General features: G+C 42.3%; 1 protein-coding gene across 6 annotated transcripts in view; it reads right to left on the minus strand.

Moving 5' to 3' along the window:
* The window catches only part of DPP6 (dipeptidyl peptidase like 6), a 506,040-nt gene that overhangs the window by 109,770 nt on the left and 371,871 nt on the right, over positions 1–24,399 (minus strand). For all 6 annotated transcript variants that reach the window (XM_082192256.1, XM_082192258.1, XM_082192255.1 and 3 more), the window contains exons 4-5: positions 18,342–18,436; positions 17,800–17,874 (exon numbers count right to left, since the gene is read on the minus strand). In XM_082192256.1, the coding sequence (XP_082048382.1) occupies positions 17,800–17,874; positions 18,342–18,436 (170 nt within the window). The remainder of the gene's footprint in view (positions 1–17,799; positions 17,875–18,341; positions 18,437–24,399) is intronic.

Here is a 24,399-nt window from a genome sequence, read left to right on the forward strand (position 1 = left end):
ACCACTGGTTTCCAACATATTAAAATAATACAGAAGGAATTAAAATCAATGAATGTAGTAGAACAGCAACAAAAGCAATTCCACTGGGCACTGGCACAATACAGCTCGCTAAGGGAAGTGTATTGTAATAATTAATGCAAATATACCAGCACATTATTTTTTGCTAACAGTAATATTAATTCCAGTTCAATCAAAAGATTAAACATTTGACCATCTTAACAGCTCAGTTTCTGCAGGTAACTTTATTTAGCATTTCACTCCATCACCCTGCCTCTTTCCCTTGGAAATCCATGTTGCGGGTGGCCAGCCCCTGAGACACACTGATGTAGCTTTCTCAGGGAACCTGTTTCCTGCTACTATATTGTCATAAGAATCCTACTCGGTTCCTCATTTGTATGAACTTGATTGTTTCGTGTCTACTTTGGATCTCCCTGCCTATTGACATCAAGCCAAGGCGCCTTCGCTGTGCTCTTTTCGGCGCCTGATAAAAACATCCTTTTTAAAACAAGTCTACCCGGACCCTTAGACAGTTGAGGCAACTTTTATCCTTTTCATGTTTTAATGTATGGTTGTGAATTTTTCTTGATTTTCTTGTTTAATTTTTATGAACTGCTTTGAGGCTCCCCCCCCCTTTTACAATCAATTGGGGTATACATTTTACGGAATAAATAATAAATAAGTAGGTTTGCTAGACAGCTGGTAGGGGCAGATGGCTGGCAGCATGCAGACATCTCTGCTAAAACATCTGCACTTTCTACCCATATACTGCTGGGCAAGGTTCAAAAACCTGAGCAGCTGGAGTCCAGAAAACACCTGAGCTTTTATATCCCAGCTTCATCACTGACATTGCTTGCAAAGTGCGGTTAAATATCCCCTAGGTTTCAGAAGCCTGACCAGCTTCAACTAGAAGTCCGTTATCTAGTGTCTCTGGTAAAAAAATGTAGTATACACACTGACAATTGGGAAACACTGGCCTGCAAGCGCTCCAGTTGGAGAACAGCCTTTACCAAAGGTGTCATGGGCTTTGAAGACACTCGAATTCAGGATGCAAGGGAGAAAAAAGCTAAGATGAAGGCACGCTTGGCAAATCCACACCGTGATCAGATCCCACCCGGAAACCAATGTCCCCACTGTGGAAGGATGTGTGGATCCAGAGTTGGCCTCCACAGTTACTTACGGACTCATTGTTAAAACCGTGTTTATGGAAGACAATCTTACTTGGCCACAAGGGATCGCTGAAGACTGTGGCGTACTCTCCAAGCACAGATTCCACTGCTGACTTTCAAGCATCTTTTGAATAACTTTTGTTTCAACAGCTTAAATCTTCTTAAAATTGCCAGTCATTTTAATATACATTTTTGGTTGTTTTTTTTAATGGTATCTTATTGTTCGGGCAGGGGTACCTTTACCTTTACCTATTGTTCTGCTGTATTACTTCGTATAGTCTTGCGCACTGCCTTGATATTTTTAACATTAGATCGTGATGTATAGATTTTTTTAAAAAATATATATGAATAAATACATTGGGTGGGGGGCAAATTGGCAGGGAAAAGTTTTGCCTCCACTTATTAGGCTACAAAAAGGCATTTGTGACAGCTACCCAAGTATTGAAAAGGGAATAGTCTTCCTTCTATTATATCTGGTCGTTGTGGCGCCAGACAGAACTGACTTTAAATGTAAGACATTATCTTTCTTCACCTCACTTCCTTCCACCTGTTGCCTCAGAGATATTTCACAGGTTATGTTTTTATGGGACACATATTTAAAATGTTTTAAATGTACACCTAAAACCATACCACAGGCACCAGGAAAAAGAATAGCTCAGTTGTTTAGAGCGTGATGCTGACAACGCCAAGGTTGCAGGTTCGATCAGATGGCTCCAGGAAGCCCAGAAACACTCTAAATCTTGTGACTCCCCTGTGATTTGTATTCAGAAGCGTGTTGCTTCTGATCCTGGCAGTAGCATATTGCCATTATTTAATTTTATTTTAACTTTTTTATTCAAAATCAAAACAAAACATATTATCCAGAAACATATCATCCTTATTCCCCCCATTTTTCCTCCCTCCCCCACCCTCCCACATAAAACCCACCCACCCCCACCCCACAACTGAGGCTTCCCTCAGTTCCAGTCTTTGGTTTCTCTAAGAATGCTGTTTTCTGCATGTTACACAGTTGTATAGATCCTCAAACTTTTTAGCTGATTATCATCAATAGAAAAGTTTGTGAATGTTTATTCAAAGCAAGCAAGCCAAGGAGTCCAGTTCGCTTTGTTGCGTCTTCAAATACTTTGTAAAGGGTTCCCATTCATCTTTAAAGTCACAGTTATCCTTGTCCCGTAGCTTATATGTCAGCATATTGCCATTATGACATGACTGCCTTCATGGCAGGCAAGCAGATGGAACATATGCATTATAGGTTGTAGCCCTCAATAGCCTTACCCTCCATGAATTTGTCTAATCCTCTTTTAAAGAGGATCCCACTGTTGACCATCACCACACTTTGTGCTAGCAAACTCAAAGTTAACTACCGTATTTTTCGCTCTATATGACGCACCAGACCACAAGACGCACCTAGTTTTTGGAGGAGGAAAACAAGAAAAAAAATATTCTGAATTTCAGAAGCCAGAACAGCAAGAGGGATCGCTGCGCAGTGAAAGCAGCAATCCCTCTTGCTGTTCTGGCTTCTGGGATAGCTGCGCAGCCTGCATTCGCTCCATAAGACGCACACGCATTTCCCCTTACTTTTTAGGAGGGAAAAAGTGAGTCTTATAGAGCAAAAAATACGGTATGTACATGCTGTGTGAAGAAGTCCTTTTGCCTGTCCCAAATCTTCCAACATTCAGTTTCCTTGGATAGCATAATAATAATAATAATAATAATAATAATAATAATAATAATAATATCTATACCCCGCCCATTTGGCCGGGTTTTCCCAGGCACTCTGGGTTCTAGTATTTTGAGAAAGGGAGAAAAGCTTCTTGCTTCCTTCATTTCATGTACAACTTTATACACATCTATCATGTACACACTTACACACCAATCCCCCCCCAAAGCCCTAGGCATTCTAACTGTTTCCCATTGGGTAGTTCCTTCAGTTCTGAGATCATTTTGCTTGCCTTTTTCTGCCTCTTTTCCCATTCTGTAATATCCTTTTTGAGATACAGCAGCCAGAACTCCTCACTGTATAACAAGCGTGCCCTAAGATGAACCTACTTTAAGAAAGATGTGCTTTGGAATCAGTTTTTTTTTAATTAAAAAAAAGGAGTTACATATCTTTAAAATTTTGCTTCTTTTCATACTTCACGGGGTCAGGTCGCAGATGCACACTCATCACCCACAAATCAACTGAAGATTAATCAACACAGGCAAAACTTTCCCGTCACCCAGGGTTCAGACTAATGAAACACCTTTCAACAAAGATGGGTCACATATTCAGCTTGGGTCATACTTGCTGTGCTCTCGCCTACAGATGTGGAAGGAAGGAAGCAGTGGGATACTGGCAAGCACAAACAGAGCTCTGCAGTCATCTAACAGCATGTGGATGTGCTCCCCATATGCACAGTTGGGGGACCTTAACAGTCCAGAGATCCCTTTCACATCAAAGAGCCTATGCACATACAGTTCTAGACATGCAGAGCTTTGCTCACACCTAACATTGGCCAAGCACAAGTGAAGCCCGCAGGTGAGATCCCCCTTCACTTTGGGAGAAAATGTTTTGGAGTGAACAGAGCTGAAGCATTGACTAATCAATTGATGAAGGGGGCTGCATGCTGGCCACACCAGTTCATCAAGAAGATTGTCCTCTATTGGACTGTGTCCTCTACCTGGAGGGCTGAGTCTGGTTTAAAGACGAATAAGCCATCAGAAGGGTGCTTTCAGGGGCCTTGAAGTTGTATGACCAGATCACTGTGTGACCAGTTGTCTGCCACACAATGATAGCTCAGTTGGTTAGAGCATGGTGCTGATACAGCGGTATCTCGGGTTAAGTACTTAATTCATTCTGGAAGTCTGTTCTTAACCTGAAGCACCACTTTCGCCAATGGGGCCTCCTGCTGCCGCCGTGCCGCTGCTGCACAATTTCTGTTCTCATCCTGAAGCAAAGTTCTTAACCCAAGGTACTATCTCTGGGTTAGCGGAGTCTGTAATCAGAAGCGTATGTAACCTGAAGCATATGTAACCCGAGGTACCACTGTAATGCCAAGGTTGCAGGTTCGATCCCTGTAAGGAACAACTGTTGGGAATCAAGCCTTTATCAGGAGAAACTGGCCACTCTCGAGGCACCCGGCTTGATCTCCTGTTGACCTCCCTGTCTGCATTCCCCGGCAGGATACAGGCTAGGTCGCGATAGGCGATCCTTCTCGGCGTGAGAAGAACACCCCCCCCTCTTTCCTGCCCCCCCGGGCAGGGGAAAGAAATAGACAGAAACGTATTTACATGCCTTTATTTCTGTCTTTGCAGCGTTACAAAAATCATGACTGCTCTCTTCAAACTCCAACAGCCAAGAAACTAACTCCTTCTGTACTTCCTGTACAGCTCATATTACACTCTGAGCTAATTCTGGTGCCCTCTGCACTGTGAATTGACTGTCCCTCTGTTTCCCACGGAACAGTCCCAACATTCCCATTATGTTTTGCTTTCAAGCTACCAGCTCGCGGCTGCATTGCTTCTATATCGTAACAACAACTGCATATTCCTGCATTGCAGGGGATTGGACCAGGTGAGCCTCAGGATCCCTTCCAACTCTACAGTTCTGTGATTCATAGTCAGCACCTAGACAGCAGACTGAGGAGCAGAAATGTCACCTGATCTCAGCCTTTTCCACCATCGTAAGATGAACTGTATTTCTATTTAAAGTGATTATTTCTAAATAATGTATTAAACCCCAAATATCCAAGAGACTGCCTTCTTCCCTACAGAACCTTTTGGCAGTTATTAAGGGGGGGGGCTGGCAGTTCTGCTGCCCTAAGAGGTTCAGTAGTGGCGGCGGCCTGGGAGAGGGCCTCCTTAGTGGCAGCCCCTAAGCCACAAAACTCCTTTCCCACAGAGATGTGTCTGGCACCATCACTGCACAGCTTCCAACTGATGCTGAAGACACACCTCTTTGTCCTGGCTTTTGATACCGGAGCTTTGCATTTTTAGGACTCATCCTATTACTGGGACTGTTATGGGTTTTAACTTCTTTTAATACTGAGTTTTAAATGGTTGTAACTTGCCCTAGGCCCTGCCGGTGCAGTAATAAGTATCACCACCATCACTTTTCTAATGCAAATGTGCATAACCCTTTGTCTCCTTTTGTGGTGAAGGCTTTGCTTTTTTGTTTTTTTCTGGCAATGCATAAGTGGCCACTCCAACACCATCCCTTGTAACGGGGTTTAGTTTGCACTTTTTAATGTTTGTAGAGGCAATCTGGAGTGCAGGTATTAAGCATACCCAAGCCAACCCGTAGGAGGACTTTAATCCAATCTGCCAACTGGTGCCTATGTTCCTGTGCACAGAGCTGACATGCCAAGCAATTACAAAAGCTTTCTTTTTTTGCTGCTCGGCCACCTGTCCCTCACAGCACCAAGTTAGCTCCACTGGCAGTGACAGAGTGACTAAAAGGTGAAGCGCTTTCTTTTTTATTACTCCTTTTCTTTTACTTCGAATAAATTAGGGCAGCTGCAAAGAAAGCAACAACACCTTAAGGGTCCTTAACAGAGTTTGCTGTGCCTGCTTGCTTCACAGCAGGTTAATTACGAAGGCTGTTTCGCTTCATGTGCAGCACATTGGCTGAATGCTCTGGCCCACTTCAGACAACTGACAGCACCCACTTGAGTCATGTGTGGGAGTGTTCAGGGGCCACACTGTGCTTGCAAGTATGGGTGATCTAGATCAGGGGTGCCCAAACTTTTTTCAAAGAGGGCCAAATTTGATGAAGTGAATATGCATGAGGGCTGCCCAAAGTTCTTGATTTTTTCCTTAGGATTTTACTCCAAAATTGTCAAGCTTTTTTTACAATTTTACCCCAAAGTGTGCAAATCACAGTGGTCCACATGCCTAGGAGGCATTGCCTGATAAAACAAATAGGTTATGTATAATGAAATGAAGAAAACGTTTAAATGGGCCAGAAGTTTTCCTTATAGGAATACAGTGGGACCTCGGGTTATAAACGCTTTGGGTTACAAACTCTGCTAACCTGGAAGTAGCACCTCGGGTTGAGAACTTTGCCCCAGGATGAGAATGGAAATTGCGCACTGGTGGCGCAGTGGCAGCAGGAGGCACCTCAGGTTAAGAACCGTTTTGGGTTAAGAACGGACCTCCAGAATGAATTAAGTTCATAACCCGAGGTACCACTGTATGTATGAGCTCCATCCAGGGCTGGTAGATTTTCATATTTTTAATTTACTTACTTCATATATTTATATACTGCTTAATACTCAAGTCAGTCTCTGTGCAGTTTGCAAAATAACAAATACAATATGTATATATAGCAAACAATGAAACAGAGAAACTACAATGCCATAGCAATGCAATGTTAAGCATAACTACAATAAAACAATAAGACACCCTGTCCCCCAATAAAGCAGCACGTTTTGAATATTTAGGGTCAGCTGTTGCTAAGCAAACAAAGTGAAGTACAGGGGCAATGCGTGTTTGCCTTTGAGGAAGGCAGAAAAGAGAAACTGCTTTACTCTGAGATGGGCAAAGAATGTCTAGACATAAGTCAAGCAAAATAGCTAATGCAAAGATGTGGCCTGCTTTCGAAGGCTGAGCTCTCTCACAACAGAGCTAAACTAGCCGTTATTTGTTAGCCTAATACATAGGTGATCATTGTAAAGGACAAGCACTCAGTGTTTAACGGTGGTAAAAGCAAGCTGGATATAAGAGATGAATGATTAGAGATGAATATCTGCATTTCCCATTGGCTATAGATTGCAGCTTTTGATCACACACATTATCCAATCTAAACAGAAAAATTCAGCCATGAATTTTGAGGAATAGACAGAAGGTAGATCAGGAACTACTGCTAAATCTCTAAGTGACTTGCAGTAGAAAGGATTTCCCCCATTCCCTGACAGTGCCAATATACTGAGAACAGAAACAGAATATTGCTCCAAAACTACCTGTTTTAAAACATAGAACAATAAATAAGGTGATGTTGATGTATCATTCCTCACCTTTCAAAGGCAAGCAGCACCTTCTACACAGTGATTAAAGGCATAGATGCTTTACATCTGGTCACTTAAGCAAGGAGCTGTAATTTAATCACAGGGTGTGGCATAACTTAGCCGTAGTTCCTAAATCAATCCTTCCCCAGCCAATAATTGGGCTGGTTCTAATTACAGCAACGATTAATTTCCTCCATGTTTTTCAGCAATATGCAGTCACATTGCATTAACCAGAAAACAGATAACTTCTATTGTAGCAGCCCTAAAAGTCTCAGTGCATTATGTATGTTCCCGCAGAAATCTTGAATTTCTTAAGTTATTCAGTTGTACTTTAGCTAGCTAACACCACCATAATGGACTGCTAAATTAGAAACAAAGAATAAATAGCTTTATGGAAGATCTGGGCAATTCTTTATCTCTGTCACACCATTACAGCTTTAGCCATTCATAATAAAAGCAATTAAGTATTCTCCGTTTAATATCTCACTGTTGTCACTCAGCAAAGCCACTTTCCCCTTCATTTAGTTTCTGGTGTTCCTTTTATTACCAATTACACAAACTGCAGTGGTTAATTTAGATTACCATAAGGCCTTGCACAGCACTATACAGTGCTTACAAGTTATTAAGATCTATGCACTCAACAATCCCGTGGATCTTTGTACACGGCGTTAGAAGGTCTCTGTTTGCCCAGACAGTTTAAAATTCAATCTGCAATCTATAAATTATCCAGTTAAAAGTCTAGGCACAAAACCTGGCTCAAAACAAAACAAACCCTTCTTACTGTACACAAACATTGGAGAGTCCTTTGGCAAGAGGTGCTGCAGTCATGCAACTTATCACAATTAGGTGGGTTGAGCGTGCCCACCAAGACACAGAAGTCTTAGTTCAGGAAACACTGTAACACTGTCTCTGGAGAATCCATCTTTGTAATAGAGAGTGCCAAAAATCCGGGAATGGCTTTGAATAGTGCAGGAATTGACTGCGCTCTTACTCTAAAATGAGCTGCCAAGTCTCCACAAAAGACAATGCTGTTGGATTAAATTCTAAACACTTCACATTCCCATTACCTACTTGCCTGAATCGACAGCCAAAACAGGAGACGGGTAGAACATTACTTCTTTCAAACTTTCTTCTAGTGCACAATGATGGGTGCATGTGTCATCCTCATTACTGACTTTCAAGAGGAATTTAGAAACATTCCTTTTTGCCCAGACATTTGCTGGCTGAAATGCAGTGTTCCTGGAAACCTTAAAATCCTTGCCTGAGAGAATGCGATTGTTTTAAGCAGTTTTTGGAATGCTTTTAATGATATTGTTATTGAAGTGATTTGCTGCTTGGAGCTCCTTTGGGAGGGAGGGAGGAATATACGGTAAATGGAAATGACGACGGCAACAATGGAGCTAAGTTGGAGCAATATTTTATCATTCCAAAAACCGACACCTGAAGGATAGGAATCTTCACCTTTCCTTCTTCAAAATATTCACTTCTTTTATGAAATAGGATTCCATTCAGATAGGAGGGGACTACGAGCATTAAATATGAATGCAGAAGTGGGAGAAATGCAGTGAAAGAGTCCTAAGGCACCAAATAGTAATTGTTTTATTGCAGCATCAGCTCAAGGGCATCAAGTGGCCTTACCAAGCGGGAAGACAATGAAAGTGATATGGGATAACGTGGTGCAGAGAAACAGGGAAGATATTATGGGAGAGAATCAAGGGAGAAAATCCACTCCACCCACAAGTCAGTTCCCCAAATAAAATAATCAGAGCTCTTGCTTCTTAGTGCTTGGTTTTGTTTGTTTATTTATTATGGTCCAGTCGTTCCATTGACCAATTAAATAAGCAAATGAGCAAATCAGTAGTTGTGTACATGTGCGTGACAGGAAGTATAATCTCAGAAAGGGCATTCCTTCTTTTTTTAAAAATGGGGCTTGCCACCTGCCATGCTCATAAACACCTCCATTAAAAAAAATTTTTTTAACCCTCTTGCAAAATTAAACAAAGCCTCTTTTAGTCAACCCAAATTCTAACTGATTCATCTATTAAATCACCTACAAAAATAACCACTAACATGTAAAGAAAATTTAAAAGATTTATTTTTTAAAAAAACTGCAAAAATTAAGACGATCAGGGAGAACTTAAATCATTTTCAGGAACTGACAGTTGTAAAATCTCTGAGCATGAGAAGGATGCCCTTTAAACAAAAAAACAAAACAAAACAAAACAAAACAAAAAACCTGTGAGTGGGCAACCATTTGAGATAAGGGGGAAAGCTTCCATATCAAAGCAGGTGATTCCAGGTAGGTTTGCACCACCTCATCACTTTAGTTACCAATTAATTCCTGGCTGGTTCCTACATGTCCTAAAGATTGGGGCACTTTAAATGAAAGATAGTGAATGGAATATATATAGATTCCAAATTGCTCTTTAACATGGAACATCACCACAAGAGAATAATCATGGAAGCCATCGAGATAGAGAAACACCCTCACAACATGAACAAGCGTGACGACACGTCCCGCCTACCAGACATCTGGAAATTAGCCCTCCCCACAAAAACCGACACCAGAACCAGAGGCACACAGAACGCCGTCACCAATCAACCACACCAGACCCAAACCCAGACCCTCTCCACAGACATATTACAGACTCCATCCAGTAGCCAAACTATAGTGGCACCTCCGGATGCTGCACCCCCCTGCAATCCCTACACAGATCTGGCTGGCACAAGGCACAAAACCACAGCTCGCCCCTATACACGAAGCCAAGCCAGAGCACAACTAAATGCAGCACAGCCATCTTCTCAGAAAAACTCTTCACAAGCTCAAGAGGTCAAGACACGAAAGCTTTAGCAACTAATCTACACTTAATGACCCACCCAGTGGTATTCAGAATATCACTCATGTAATCACCCAAGATATTCCTCAAGTAATTAAGGAACAAAAGAAGAAAAGGCACACTAATCTAGGAACTTCCTCTCTGCCCAGAACGTTGGAGGCTATACACCACACCCCTCAACAGTATTTATAGGAACTCAAACACCAGACTCTGCTCTGTTCCAGTAACAAGAAGCCGAAAGCACCAGCCTGAAGATGACGAGTGAGACCTCGTCGAAACGTCGCACAGACACCCCGACTCTTACACGGGAAGACACCCGAAGACACCAAAACCTGCATTCCTGTACCCGTGAAAATCTACGAAACCAATATATATATATATATATCCATGCCTGTCTGTCAAAGCAGCCAAAGAGAAACTGACTTGAAGAATTATACTTGGGCTTCTATATCCCACTGAGATGATGAGGTGGCCCTCGATCAAAACCCTCATACCGGCAGTTTCATCTTTATAAACCCAGCATCTGTCTGTCTCTCACAAAAATATGGGAAAGAATGGCACTGCTTGATGCCAACCAACTTGAGAAGTTCTCCCTCAGGTTTGATTGAAAAAAATAAATGTGTGTCGATTGCCCTTTTTAGCTTTTCTAAAAGCAGACAACAAGCATGCATTATGAACTCATTAGAATAAACACACAGGCACTCCCTATGCACATTTTAATAGAATAAGACCAATGTGTATATACAGGCCTCCCCACACTTGTGCGCAATCGACTCTGCATTTGTGGCTGGTACCCAATGGGGCTGGAATGACAGAAGGCAAGGAGCCCAACAGCGGATGGACCTGGAACCAATAATAACCAGGCACAAGTACAGTATTTTTCGTTCCATAAGACACACTTTTTTCTTCCTAAAAAGTAAGGGGAAATGTCTGTGCATCTTATGGAGCAAATGCATGGTCCCTGGAGCCAAATTGCCCAGGGGCTAAAAGCAGATCATGCTTTTTTTTTCTGAAAGAGGGAAGTGGGTGTTGAAACAGAGTCGCTGATCGGCAAGCAATCAGAGGGAGATAAGGGATAAAGGAGGCTGCCTGGGAGGGGGAAGGTAAAGACAGCAAACTTGCAAGGAGAGGAGACAGGAAGACTAAAGCAATGAGGAGAGAAATTAGAAGAAAAGGAGGAGCAAAAAACTGCTCCAGCTAAGGAAAAGTCACTAAGGCAAACAAGAGGGAAGGGGGTGTTGAAAGGAAACAGCTGATTGGCAAGCGATTGGGGAAGGAGATAAGAGACGCTAGAGATAAAGGAGGCTGCCTGGGAGGGGGGAGGTAAAAGCCCATGGATCCTCAGGATTTTTGCATTGGGTCACCCCAAATTCACCATCAGATCACATAGCATTCTAATTTTCTCCCCATCTGTCTCCTGCTGTGGAGTTTTACAAGGAAAACACTGAGACTAATGAGGGAGAAGCTGACAGGCAAGGCCATCAGTCCCTTAGACTAGTTGTAAGTAAGGCAGGAAGGCAGAATGGGGGGGGCGACTCGGGGGAGACCAACATTGTTTGTTTATTACCTATTAAACTTACTGGCCGCTTGCCACCCAAAGGGTCTCCAAGCGACTTCCATTGAAAAAATATGCACAAATACACTATGAACATAAAAGGAGCCTGGTGGATCAGGCTGATGGCCCATAAAGCCCAGCATCCTGTTCTCACAGAAGCCAACCAGATGCCTATACGAAAGCCGCAATCAGGATTCGAACACAGGAGCCACTCTCCCCTCCTTTGGCTTCCAGCAACTGGTATTTGGAAGCACTTATTGCCTCCAGCTGTGGAGGCAGTGTAGCCTTATTAGACTTTACCGACTGGTGGGGTTTGCGTTGCTCCCGGGAGGGAGGAAGGAAGTCAAATGACACCGAGATTGATTCAGAGAAAGAGTTTATTCTGCTCTCCGGATAGCAGAAGCCACTTGCGTGGTCAGTCCACAGCAAATCCAAAGAAATGAGAGATTTCATGCAGTATATATATCCTCCAGGCACCCTCTCCCCCCTTCCCCAGGAATCCAGCCATGTCAGCTTATACACGCAAGTTGACATCACAGATGTTCCTGCTCCTTACTCTTAACCATAAAAGGGTTTTCCTCTTCCTGTACTCTTGACCATAAAAGGGTGTTCCTATTCCTGTTCCTATACTCTTATTTTGGAGCAAGAGGTCACCAACTCCTGGCGCCGTTCCCAGACTAAGTCTGTGCGTCAGAGTGTGGTCAAGATGTAAGATAAGATAGACAGTGCGCCATCCCTGCTCCACTGGAACAGCCAAGGCCATCCATTGCCGTCACGGACTGATAAGGGAGAGAGCTTTGAGCACTTGTTTATACAGCTGGGTTTTGGCTCAAGAGCTCAACTTAGAGCATTTTAGAAATGCTCCCTTGGAGGAGAAAAAATGGGGATTTTGGGTCAGTTTCAAACTGACTGCACAGAAACCCATTCCTTCAGCAGAGCCTAGGCATCTTGGCTAGTAGCCACTGGTAGCCCTCTCCTCCATGAATTTCCCTCCTCCTCTGCATATCATAAAAGGTGGTGTGTGCGTACTTATATAACACATTGATATTCCATACGGCACATTGGGAAAACAAAACCAAAACAACAGCCTTCCCCCATAACAGTGACAGAAAACATTAGCGGCATGCAAGCAACACACAAAACAACAGTCCCTCCTACAAACTAGCAGATAAAACTATAAAGCTCAACACAGACCACCCCCTCCCTAGCCCTAAAATACGTAATTTGCAAGGGACTGGTGAAACTGGACCCAATATTTGCCCTAACAGGAACACCTCTGCTGCTGTATCTGGTGCATCGAGGATGATGGCGCTGGTATAAGACACTTTGGGAAGGTTTTGCCCTGAAAGGTGGAATAGACATTTTTGAAATAAATATAAATAAATGAAAAGATACCACCTCTGCTTTTCATTTTCTTCTTCCTGGTCTCTGTGACTCAGAAGGCAACAAAGGCAGCCTATTCTAAGCTGCTCTCACCTAGTTTCCATTCCTTTCCTCTTTCATGAATGTTTTAATATTATCAGAGACATTTTTGAAAAATGAGATCTGAGGGAGAGGCTTCACTTGCATAAGCCAGGAGAGAACTAGGCTTATTAAAACTACTTTGGAGGGGGGGGGAGAGAGAAATGGAAAAACCAACAGCTCCAAAACATTCATTTCAAAGACGCTGCCTACTTTCACTCAGAGGTGGGATAATCTTTTTGGCTAATGCACACTGTTAAGTAAGATTGCAAAGGCGCTCGTCTTGCACGGTGGACCCAGCACAGAAGGCTCTGTCACAGCAGGAGCCCTCCAGCATTAAACGACATCATATTAGAAGTTTCCATTGCAACATCACCCAACTAATGGGCAGATTAAGGCCTTCGGTATCCTTAGCAATGCACGAGGGCATTCTCAGCTGCTTTTGTCCAGCTGGTATGTACATCTACAGTGGTACCTCGGGTTAAGTACTTAATTCATTCCGGAGGTCCGTACTTAACCTGAAACTGTTCTTAACCTGAAGCACCACTTTAGCTAATGGGGCTTCTTGCTGCCACCGCGCTGCCGGAGCACGATTTCTGTTCTCATCCTGAAGAAAAGTTCTTAACCCAAGGTACTATTTCTAGGTTAGCGGAGTCTGTAACCTGAAGCGTCTATAACCTGAAGCGTCTGTACCCCGAGGTACCACTGTATATCTGTCTGTCTATTTATCTATCTTATCATCTATCTACAAATAATAAATTATTATTATCTATCTAAATTCCCAGAGGGATTTAACAACCAGTCCTTCTTCCTTGGGAACTCAGGGAATTGTATCTCTCTGAGGGAAATAGAGGATCGCCGTAGAACTCTCACTACAGTGGTACCTCAGGTTACATACGCTTCAGGTTACAGTCTCCGCTAACCCAGAAATAGTGCTTCAGGTTAAGAACTTTGCTTCAGGATGAGAACAGAAATCGTGCAGCAGCAGGGGGCCCCATTAGCTAAAGTGGTGCTTCAGGTTAAGAACAGTTTCAGGTTAAGAACGGACCTCCAAAATGAATTAAGTACTTAACCCGAGGTACCACTGTATCCTTAACAAACTACAGCTCTCTGGATTCTTTGTGACTGCTTAAAGTAGTATGATACTGTTTCAAATGTATAGTGCCAATGGGAATACAATCTTAGTGACCAACTGGGTCTGTAGGGAGGAGAAGGCAATTTCTTGGGCATTCTGAGCTCAAGATGTTCAGGACTTCGTACAATAGTAACAAAACCTTAACCTTGGTATGGTAACCAATGCAATGTAGCGGTTAGTATGGACTAAGTCTTGGGAAACCAAGGTTTGGGAAACAAGTGGAGATTTGATCTCCACTCAGCCATGAAGCTCACTCTGGGTGCCTTTGAGACAGTCACAGTCTCTTAGCCTAACCTACCTTAGAGGGTTGTTGTAGGGATAAAAAAAAAAGGAAATGGTGGCAGCTTGTATCCCTTGGAGGAAAGCTGGGATATAAATATAGTAACAAATAAATTAAATTAAAGAATATTGGCAGCCAGTGCAGTTCGTTTACGTGCTGGTGGAATGATGCTCTGCTTAGTTCCCTTGCTGTTAAATTCTGAATCATCACACAATCCTGAAAATTTAGAATTCCAGCTGGTTTTTTAAAAAATGCATGTTTAACATTGCTTTACCACTTTTTAGATATTCAGCAGAGCTGCCTGTTTCTAGACCTGCAACTCCACTTAAGTCTCTTTTGCTCTGCAGGTAAGAGAAAACATTGTGCCTAATGCACCTGTGATAAGGTGAGGGAATATACTGGCCTTTTAGGTTATTCTACAGATCGATTCTATGCACGTTTACTTAGAAGCAGATCACCCTGACTTCAAAGGGACTTATGCATGAGTAAGAATGCACGGCATTGCAGCTATATTCTGTAGTCTGGCTTTTCTACAAAATGTGCCAAAAAAGAAAAGAGTTTATAAGGATTTATTTGTCCAGAAGCTTACTCTGCTGATTGCTTGCTATTTTGGTGCTAATGTTAAATCTCCTCAAAAGAAGGATAGCCATATTCCAGCTGCAAAACATGTTTTATTTCACTTGGGACAGGGTGGGGATAACAAGCTTGCACCAAGTAACTTCAAACCTAAATGAATGATGCAACCCATATCAATTATACAAGCTGGGCACAATTTTTCACAATTTATTTTGCTTTGGCTGTTCTTAGGGATGGATAAAGGACTAAAGTCCTATCCTTGACCCTCAGAATTTCACTTAGCCCTACTGCCAAAGATTTTATCAGGCACTTTCAAGCAGCTCTATGCCCAGGTGTTTTGTTTTGTTTTTAATTTAAAAAACCCCATCTTGAATCTAAGTTGCTTAGATTGTTGGGGGAGGCAGCGGGCAGAAAAATATTGTTATCTGGACCCAATTTGTATGTCCAAAATCTTTGGACATCTGAGGAACCGAATCCAGTAGTAATAAACATTAATAGTTCATCCTTAACTCTAGCACTGAGAACAGAAGGATTAGAATTAATGTGTTATTTCAGCTGTGAGAGACATTGACATTTACCTTCTGTTTAAATTTATAGAGTGATTTAGGAAGGAGGTTTAGAAGACAAATTACAGTGGTACCTCGGGTTACAGACGCTTCAGGTTATGAATTTTCGGGTTGCGCACAGCGCCGAACCCGGAAGTACCAGAATAGGTTATTTTCGGGTATCAGCACTCACGCATGCACAGAAGCACTAAATTACGCTTTGTGCATGCACAGAAGCCCCGAATCACGACCCGCACGAGTGCAGATGCGGCGCTGCAGGTTGCGAACACTGCGGGTTGCAAACGTGCCTCCTGCACAGATCATGTTCGCAACCCGAGGTTCCACTGTATAGAAAATTTCACAAAGGGGGAGACTGCAAATCACTGCAGCAAAGACTTGTCTGTACAGCTACAGGACCAACAACCTCCCTGTCTACTGAAGTTTGGTTTATGCTCTTTGCATCTGCTAGATGGCAGTGTGAGTCACTTGGGAAAATACAGATTTTTTTGAGACAAACAGAAAAGCCCATTGAAGCTTCACCTGCTTAGTATCACCCATTTTCTGCTACATGTAGTGTATTCAACCAGATGTCCAGGTCCTGATGCACTTGGCTGGACTTCTAGCTTACTTGGCTTGTTATGGGATTTCTTGGCATTGATGGCCTATAATGTGTTTTCAAAGTCAGACTCTATAGCAGCTGGGAGCTTACTGGAATCATATGAACTGTCCAGATAGCAGGTGCCCTTGTTCCACAGAGCTTTGCCCCTGGACACTCTCCACCCCTTAGGGGCAGGGAAGACTGGAGGCAAAAATGTGAGGTGGAAGGCTATGCTGCTCCGCCATAGCTGCTGCCTCCTCTGACCTGTGTTGCTTCTCTAGCGGTGGTGGGGCAGCTTCCTCTTGCATTTACACTGCCTGAGACAGCTGCTTCATGCTACCAAATGGGTGGGCCGGCTCTGATAAAGAAGTATTTCATCTTGTCCGTCCAAAACCTTCCAACACTCAGCTTCCCTGAATGATCCCAGGCTCCAGTATTTTGCAGCAAAAACCTCTCTCTTCACATCCTGAATAATTTCATGAGCAATTTTATATCAAGTCCCTCCTTGCACACCTTATTCCTAGCTCTAAATGGTAACTTTTCTTCATGGGTGTGTGTGGATTCCTCCTCCCTTTTCAGTTGCCCCTTTCCATAGCTTTTCCAGAACTGCCACAACCTTTTCATGATGAAGTTTTTCTGTAGTGAACGCCTTCTCTCAGAACTTTTCATTTGACAATTGGGAGTACACTATAATTTTCCATTTCCGTATCTACATTCCAGTGATGCGAAGAGGAGAAAAGGTCCCTGGGGTAACAGCTTAATTATTGAAAGGTATTGCTTCCTCTTTTCTAAGCCCATTGACTACGAGCCAGGATTTCATTGCATTTAAAAACACTTCTATTCAAGCTGTGTTATACTGTGGCTGCTGACAGTACTCAGGTCTCCCTCTCTATATTGGTAAATGCAAATTTTTATCTCAAAAAATAAAAATAAAATCCTTCAAGTATTTAAAAAGACGAGGAAATATCTGACCTTTTTGTGTGTGGTGTTGGAAGTTGTACAGAAACAAAAGTGGAAGAAGCCCAGGTCTATAAGGAGATCCAGCATCTGGGATCTCAAGGCCCCTTCTCATGTGCCCAACTAATTCCACAGCAGATATAAAGATAATTGTGGCCTTTGCAGTGCTGGCTGTTATGCTCATTCATGCAGATAAAATCAGCAGTACTACACTGGTCAAATGGAGGAACCATCAATTAACATTCATAATGTGTGCTGGTAAGTAATGACCATTTCCCTGTCTTTACTCTAAACGGTGACCGCTTGCTGGGATATGTGCCAAATCCCATCAATGGCAACCAGCATGTCCAATGTCTGACAACATCTGAGGGGTCAAAGGTTGCCTCTCCCTGCATTGAGCATATACCACTTTGAAAGAAGAAGGCAGTGTCGTTTTAGCTAATACCCCATTCCTCCTTTTTTCATAGCTTTTGCCAGCTATTCCCTCTTGCTCTCCATTTTGCAGTATTCAATTTGTAATATATAACTGAGCTGATATTTTTATTGTCTAAAATTATGTTTGAACAACCCCAAACTTCTTTAGCAACCAAAGTGTACCATTTCTGTAGGAATATCTGGGTAAAATGTAGACTGGAGCTACGGCCATCATGTCAGAGGAGGAAAATGCAGTTAATTATTTGTCTGTAACACAGTCTGTCTACTTACCGGTGCAATTTCATAGGCAAAAAGTCCGTATTTTTTGTCTGGTGAAACTTCATATCGAATAGCTTTCATAGACACCTAAATAGAAAAAAAAATGTCACAAGTAAATTCATTTGAATGCATGTGCATAAATTTGAAATCCAAGAACATGACCATGATACATTTGCTTGCTTCTTTTAAGAAGATGAGATAAAGTTGCCTGTGTGTTTCATAATAGAACCTGGCATTATCACTGAATGCTCTGAAGGAAGGGCAGGACCCAAAAGCTAGGCTTGGCTCACATGTCTCATATGGCATACAGACTATTAAGCAGTTAGAAACGGAAAGATCAAAATGCTGCAGCTATCTGTCAAGCCAAGTATGGAATCTGAGCTCTAGGTATGTTAAAAGATCTGTGTTTTGCATTTTCTGCTGCTGCCAAGGCCAAGATATTTAATAAGTTTACTACTTATTCAAGGTGGTACAAGAAGTAAACTAAAGCCATTTTATTGGTCTGAAAACCAAACAACTGTGAAATAAACCTGCCCATTAAATGTGGTACTTACAATTATTTTGTTGTCTATTAACACTGTTGAGTTGTTTGTTTCAACATTGTGCAGTATCACAGAGCCGTTCCGGTTTCTATAAATGAACTCTGTATCTAAAGACGAGAGGAGAGAACAGAACAACAGTGTGAAAGATGATTTGGGTAGAAACCAGGCTTAGGTAGAAGGCGATCCTGGAAGAAAGACCCTGTAGAGCAGGGATGGGCAAATCTGTTTGGCTCTTTACATTTATATATCTATTATTATTATTACTACTACTACTACTACTACTTATTATTATTATTATTATTATTATTATTATTATCATCATCATCATCATCATCATGCTGCTCCTCTTCCTCCCCCTGTACATTCATCGGTGTTTTCTCCTAGTACACATTTTTGCATGCAATTTCCCCTAATATAATGTGGGTTTTATGTTATTTTCACCAATATATGCATTTATATGAACACTTTATTCTATTATATGCATTTTTGTAGCTATAACTTGGCCGGAGAACTGCATGGCAAAATTCAGAGAACTGCTAAATTCGAAGGAGGGCTGTGTTACAGTTTGCCTAATGCTTTGGAAAGTGCAAACCAGGCAAGTCCACCTTTAAATTTGAACTGAATTCAATTTCTCATGACTTCCCTGCTGGAGATCCTCTGTCAATAAGAACTGGCACGTTGTGCTTGATGTGCAAATAGTCTGACCTGATATAGGCAGACTTCCTGGGTTCCTAATAGGCCCAGTAAGTGTTTGTCATGAATGTGAACTAACTTGGAACCTCTAGGTTACTCCTAGAATTTCATGCAACATTCGGGGCACAGAAGTCAGTGTTGAAAGAGTTCCATGAAAATGGCATGTATGAACTTCTATTGCCTTGAAATGCACAGCAATACTGTTTCCAGGTAATTTAACTAAAAGCAACTGGTACAGACTGAAAAGACAGCACTGCAGCAAATGTGATAAATAACTGTCCACTTAAAAAAGAAAGTAAGTTTGCAAACTACTGCTGTATATACTAGCAATAGCTGAATTCCTATGATCAAAACCAGAGATTTTAAATATCTCTTTCCGCTTCCACCCTGCCTGGATTTTAGTTGACTAGTTTAGTTGGCAGTTAAAGTGCAGTAGGATTTGTTTTCATTATCTCTAATGTAGATTCAGATTCCCACAGGGAACCTTGAAATGTTCTCTGAATTTGTCCCTCTTCAACCAGCCCTGCTTGCGTAATAAAATGGCTTTGTGTGTTAAGAGGTAACCAAATCCATGTTACTGCAGATGAGTAACAAATCCCCAAGGGCCACAAATCTAGGTATAGTCAAAATATTTTTTGAACGCCGTGATTCTTTTGTGAATGCATGTAACACTATCCACCATACTTTCCTGGTTAGAGATCCATGAAGTGGAGATATATTGCCAAAAATTTAATTGCATGGCTCCACATAAAATATCTCAGGAGCTCATAGTGACATACTGTAACCCTGGGCCATAGGCTCAAGAATGCATGTTATAAGGCTGGGATGGGGAACCTCTGCTTCTCCAGATGTTGCTGGACTCCAGCTCCCATCAGTCCCAGCCAGTATAGTCAATGGCCAGAGATGATGGGAGTTGTAGTCCAGTGACATGGTTTCACGCTCCCCTGTTTTAAGAACTGGGCCATTTTGTTCAGTGAAAGAATAAATAAATGTCCATACTACAGATCAAACTGGTTTTGCCATGGTTCTGCTATCCAGGAATGTCTGAGAACTGTAATTCCGTGAGAGAGAACTCAGAGAGTTCTTAGGGCTTCACCAAATCACAATTATCAGATTGTATTATTATTATTTTTTGTAAAATCCACAACAACCAAAGGGCCATTAAACTTACACAGGTTTGTAGTACAAAAAGCACAACAAGAAAAGTGTGTTTGTGAGAGCACAAACTTAATATTTAGTGTATAAAAGAAAATCATGTTGGAAACTGACCGTCTGAAATGCAGCCCCCAATAGCAGAAAAACAAGCATGCTAGAGCAGGGATGGGCACCATCTGTGACCCTCCGGATTGTTGGTGAAAATTCCTGGATACCAAGATCCAAGTTTAGGGGAAGAACACTTTGGTGACAGAATCCCAGCAGAGATTTAAAGTCATAGAATATGCAGCAAAGTAAAGTGTAGACATATAGGCTGTTAGACTTTTAAAATACGCCCTTTAAAGTGACTTCCAAAATCCCCTCTTAAAAACTCTCCAGAGGTCAGATTCACGTGGTTCAGAAAAGGTTGCACAGGTAGTAAAATTTAGCTTTCACAAACTGGTGAAAAATTACTAAATTATTGCTTTAGGTCCTCAAGAGTGGCTGGTGAGAGCCATGCGGTCTGAGCTGTAGCAACCAGCGCAAACCTCTTCACATGTTGAGCTTCTCGGGAGGACAGGGGGAGAACAAAGACTTGATTACAACAACAACAACAATTTATTTATACCCCGCCCATCTGGCTGGGTTTCCCCAGCCACTCTGGGTGGCTTCCAACAAAGATTAAAAATATATTAAAACATCAGTCTTTAAAAACTTCCCTAAACAGGGAAGTTCCTAGTTTTTCCCAAAGTGAAGGGAAATAGACATTGCTAAGCCTGGCAGGACAGCTTACTCTATGGCATTAACCCCTTCCTGCATTAATTGGACTTAGGCATGTTGATCATATGAGACTAGTTATCCCACCCAGATGTCCTATCACCTTGAGACAGCATAGCCAGCGATCAAGGATGATGGGCATTGCAGTCCAACAGCACCTGGAGGTCCACATGTCCCCCCTCTCTGTTCTAGGGCTACGTGAGAAACCAAGCCACATGGTTATCCCCATGGCAATTGAGACAATGTGTTTATGCATGTTATACTCTGAATGATTAAACCATCTTTGAAAGATTTCACTTCTTTTTGGAAATTCGGACCCTACTGAAAAGAAGAGAAGAAAAGAGGAAAAAGTGAACCATCATTGATCTGCTGGGGCTGTAGATCTTGCTGCTACAGTCAATACGCGTCATCAGCAAAGGGTCGAAATTTAATGAAGAGCAAATTGGCTTGCTTTAAAGAAGCAGAAATTGATCGGCTTTGTGACCCAAAGCAAAACACAATAAGGCTTCAGTAGTCTCCAAGTCCTGTAATCATCGTCGTCCAAAGAATCAATGAGTAATAGGCCTCCTTTTGTGTTTTGAAATGTGTGATTCATATTATTGAAGCTGAATTCATTTTAATAGGGCGTCCCTCAATCAAAGACAGAAAATAACACAGCAATCTTGGTCTGTAATGAATTCTGTCCAGCAAGCTGATGAGAATTTCAGCCTGATTTATAGCTGTCATCAGAGCTGATAAAGGTCACCACTGAATCTCATTTTTTTAAAAAAAATGTTTCCAATTTTATAGGGGGCTATTTTCAGCCAAAACGATGCTGAAAATACCCAATTCTCTAAGCAAAGAGCTGTTTGTTCAAGTACAGTGGTGCCCCGCAAGACGAATGCCTCGCAAGATGGAAAACTCGCTAGACGAAAGAGTTTTCCGTTTTGGAGGTGCTTCGCAAAACGAATCTCCTATGGGCTTGCTTTGCAAGACGAAAATGTCTTGCGAGTTCCTGCGGGTTTTTTTCCCTTCCCCCCCTTTTTCTAAGCTGCTAAACCGCTTATCAGCTGATCCGATAAGCTGATAAGCTGCTAAAAGCCGCTAAAAGCGCTAATCCGCTAATCCGTCAATGGGCTTGCTTCGCAAGACGAAAAAACCACTAGACGAAGAGAATGACAGAACGGATTCTTTTTTTCTTGCGAGGCACCACTGTACATATGAAGAATTATCCTGGAATCCCTTGACTCAATAACTTCCTGACGATTTCTAGGAATCTGCCTGATAAAGCTCCCATTCCTCAGCAGAAAGCTCTTCCATGCATGCACGTCAGGAAAGAGTACAATTCCTTCCAATTGCAGATCTTTGCTTATGGGGGCTTGAAGGGGGCATTTTGGTCGGCAGATGGATCTGCCACAGGTGAGAAGCCCTCATGTGCAGGCAGAACTCTAGCTGCAGCACTTCAGATCTTGCCCATTGATGGGTTGTGGTTTTCCTAAGAACATACGAGCCTGCTGGATCAGGCCAATGGCTCATCTAGTCCGCCATCCCATTCTCACAGGGAGCAGGATTCGAGCACAATAACATTTTCCCTGCTTGTGGCTTTCAGCAACTGCTGCCTCCAACTGTGGTGGCAGAACATCGCCAATGTGACTAGCAGCCATCAACAGCCCTCTGCTCCATGAATTTGTTTAATTCTCTTTTAAAGCCATCCAAGTTGGTGGCCATCGTTGCCTCTGGTGGCAATGAGGTCCACAGTTTAACTATGCGTTGCATAATGTGCTCAGTGAATGCTGACCGTCTCAAATGGATATCAATATCAAACAACGTATATTCTATACCTTATATCACATTTTCGAGAAATTGCAGACATTTATATATTGACAGTCGCCAGATTTTTTTGTGTATATATTATTATTATTACTACTTATTAAATTTGTATGCTGCCCTTCATCTGTACATCTCAGGGTGGTTCACAACATAAAAATACAAGATAAAAACATGAAATTAATAATAATAATAATAATAATAATACCCACAAACTGATAAATCCTTTCCCTTGTAAAAATACAAGATAAAAACACAAATTATTATTATTATTATTATTAATAATAATAAATAATACCCACAAACTGAGAAATCCCTTCCCCCACCCCAGTCCTATATACCAATAGTAAAAGTGTAGATAAGAAATGTAGATCAATAAATCTGACAGCAGCTTGGGCCCCTCTTTAGGGATGTTGCTATGGGGTCTGTCATGCTGAGCTCCTGCACTTCTAAAACTTGCATTACGCAGCATTTGAATTACATTTCCCAACTATCTGGAAAGGCTCGTTCTCTGGCCACAGAGAGGCAGTCTGCTGACACATATCCCAAGGAAGTGTGGTCAACACATTGCCACAAGTCTACTCCGCTCCAGCATGCAGCTCATGTGCTGCTCTATGGATCTGGATGATGGAAGTGTCCCATGGCTGTTACACAAGAGCTCAGTTCTAGGAGACTGGGTTCAAAAATGAATTAACTACTGATCCCACAGCACTAAAACACGGTCAGGATTATAAAAAACCTGCAAGTGTTACTTATGATAAAGTGCAATGGTACATTGGGGCCAGTAGCATCTAAAATTAGGCTAGGGGCTGCATGTGACCCACGGGCCACCAATTGCCTGTCAGTGAGCTAAAACATGGCTGAGCTGCACAATACCCCATTGGCTAAACAATGCATGTATTTGGTCCACGCACAAATTGAATGGTGACACAAGGAAGGGGCATAGCTCAATGGCAGAGCAATTCTGTTGCCTGCAGAAAGTCCCAGGTTCACTCCCTGGTGTTTGCCATTTGGGCTGGGAAATATCCCTTGTCTGAAACCACGGAAAGTCAACAACACTGAGTTAGAGAGGCCAAGGGTGTGATTTAGTATACGGGAGCTTCCTGTGTTTGATTAAACCAGCATTTTACGGCCTCTCTCTTCAACATCTCCCATCTCTTCCTATGAAATGAGAAATGGAAGCTAACGTTCAGGTGGCAAAAGGGACCCAAGGAAGAAAGATGCCAGATTGTCAGTGGCACATCCAAATCGTCGCCCCATCACAGCCGTATGTTCTGTGTGGCTCTTGCCTAGCAATTTGTATTCACAACATACCATTTTTTCACATAAAAGGCATTTGGCCGAGGTGTTGCAGCAGGCTGCAACGGCTGAATGTGTAGCAGGTTTACAGATTAAGAACAAATAAGCCATTTGCCTGCAAGTTCTTGAAGTCCCATATGTAATATGAACGGTGAAGGAAATGGAGGCAATTCTAGTTAAGAGAGGCCGTTGTTGAGTGATAGAAGATAAGCCCACGACAGGTGGACGAGAACAATCTGGTTTTATTTCCAAATTGCACCAGCAATTAATGCCAGGCAAAAGCCCTAAACTGAGCTAGCACAACTCCCAACGACAGACGCTGATGGAATGGCTTAGCAAGAGCAAGTGCTGGTGGAGACCC

Source organism: Podarcis vaucheri (genome assembly GCF_965113315.1).
Source record: "Podarcis vaucheri genome assembly, chromosome: 12".
Taxonomy (NCBI): Eukaryota; Metazoa; Chordata; class Lepidosauria; order Squamata; family Lacertidae; genus Podarcis; species Podarcis vaucheri.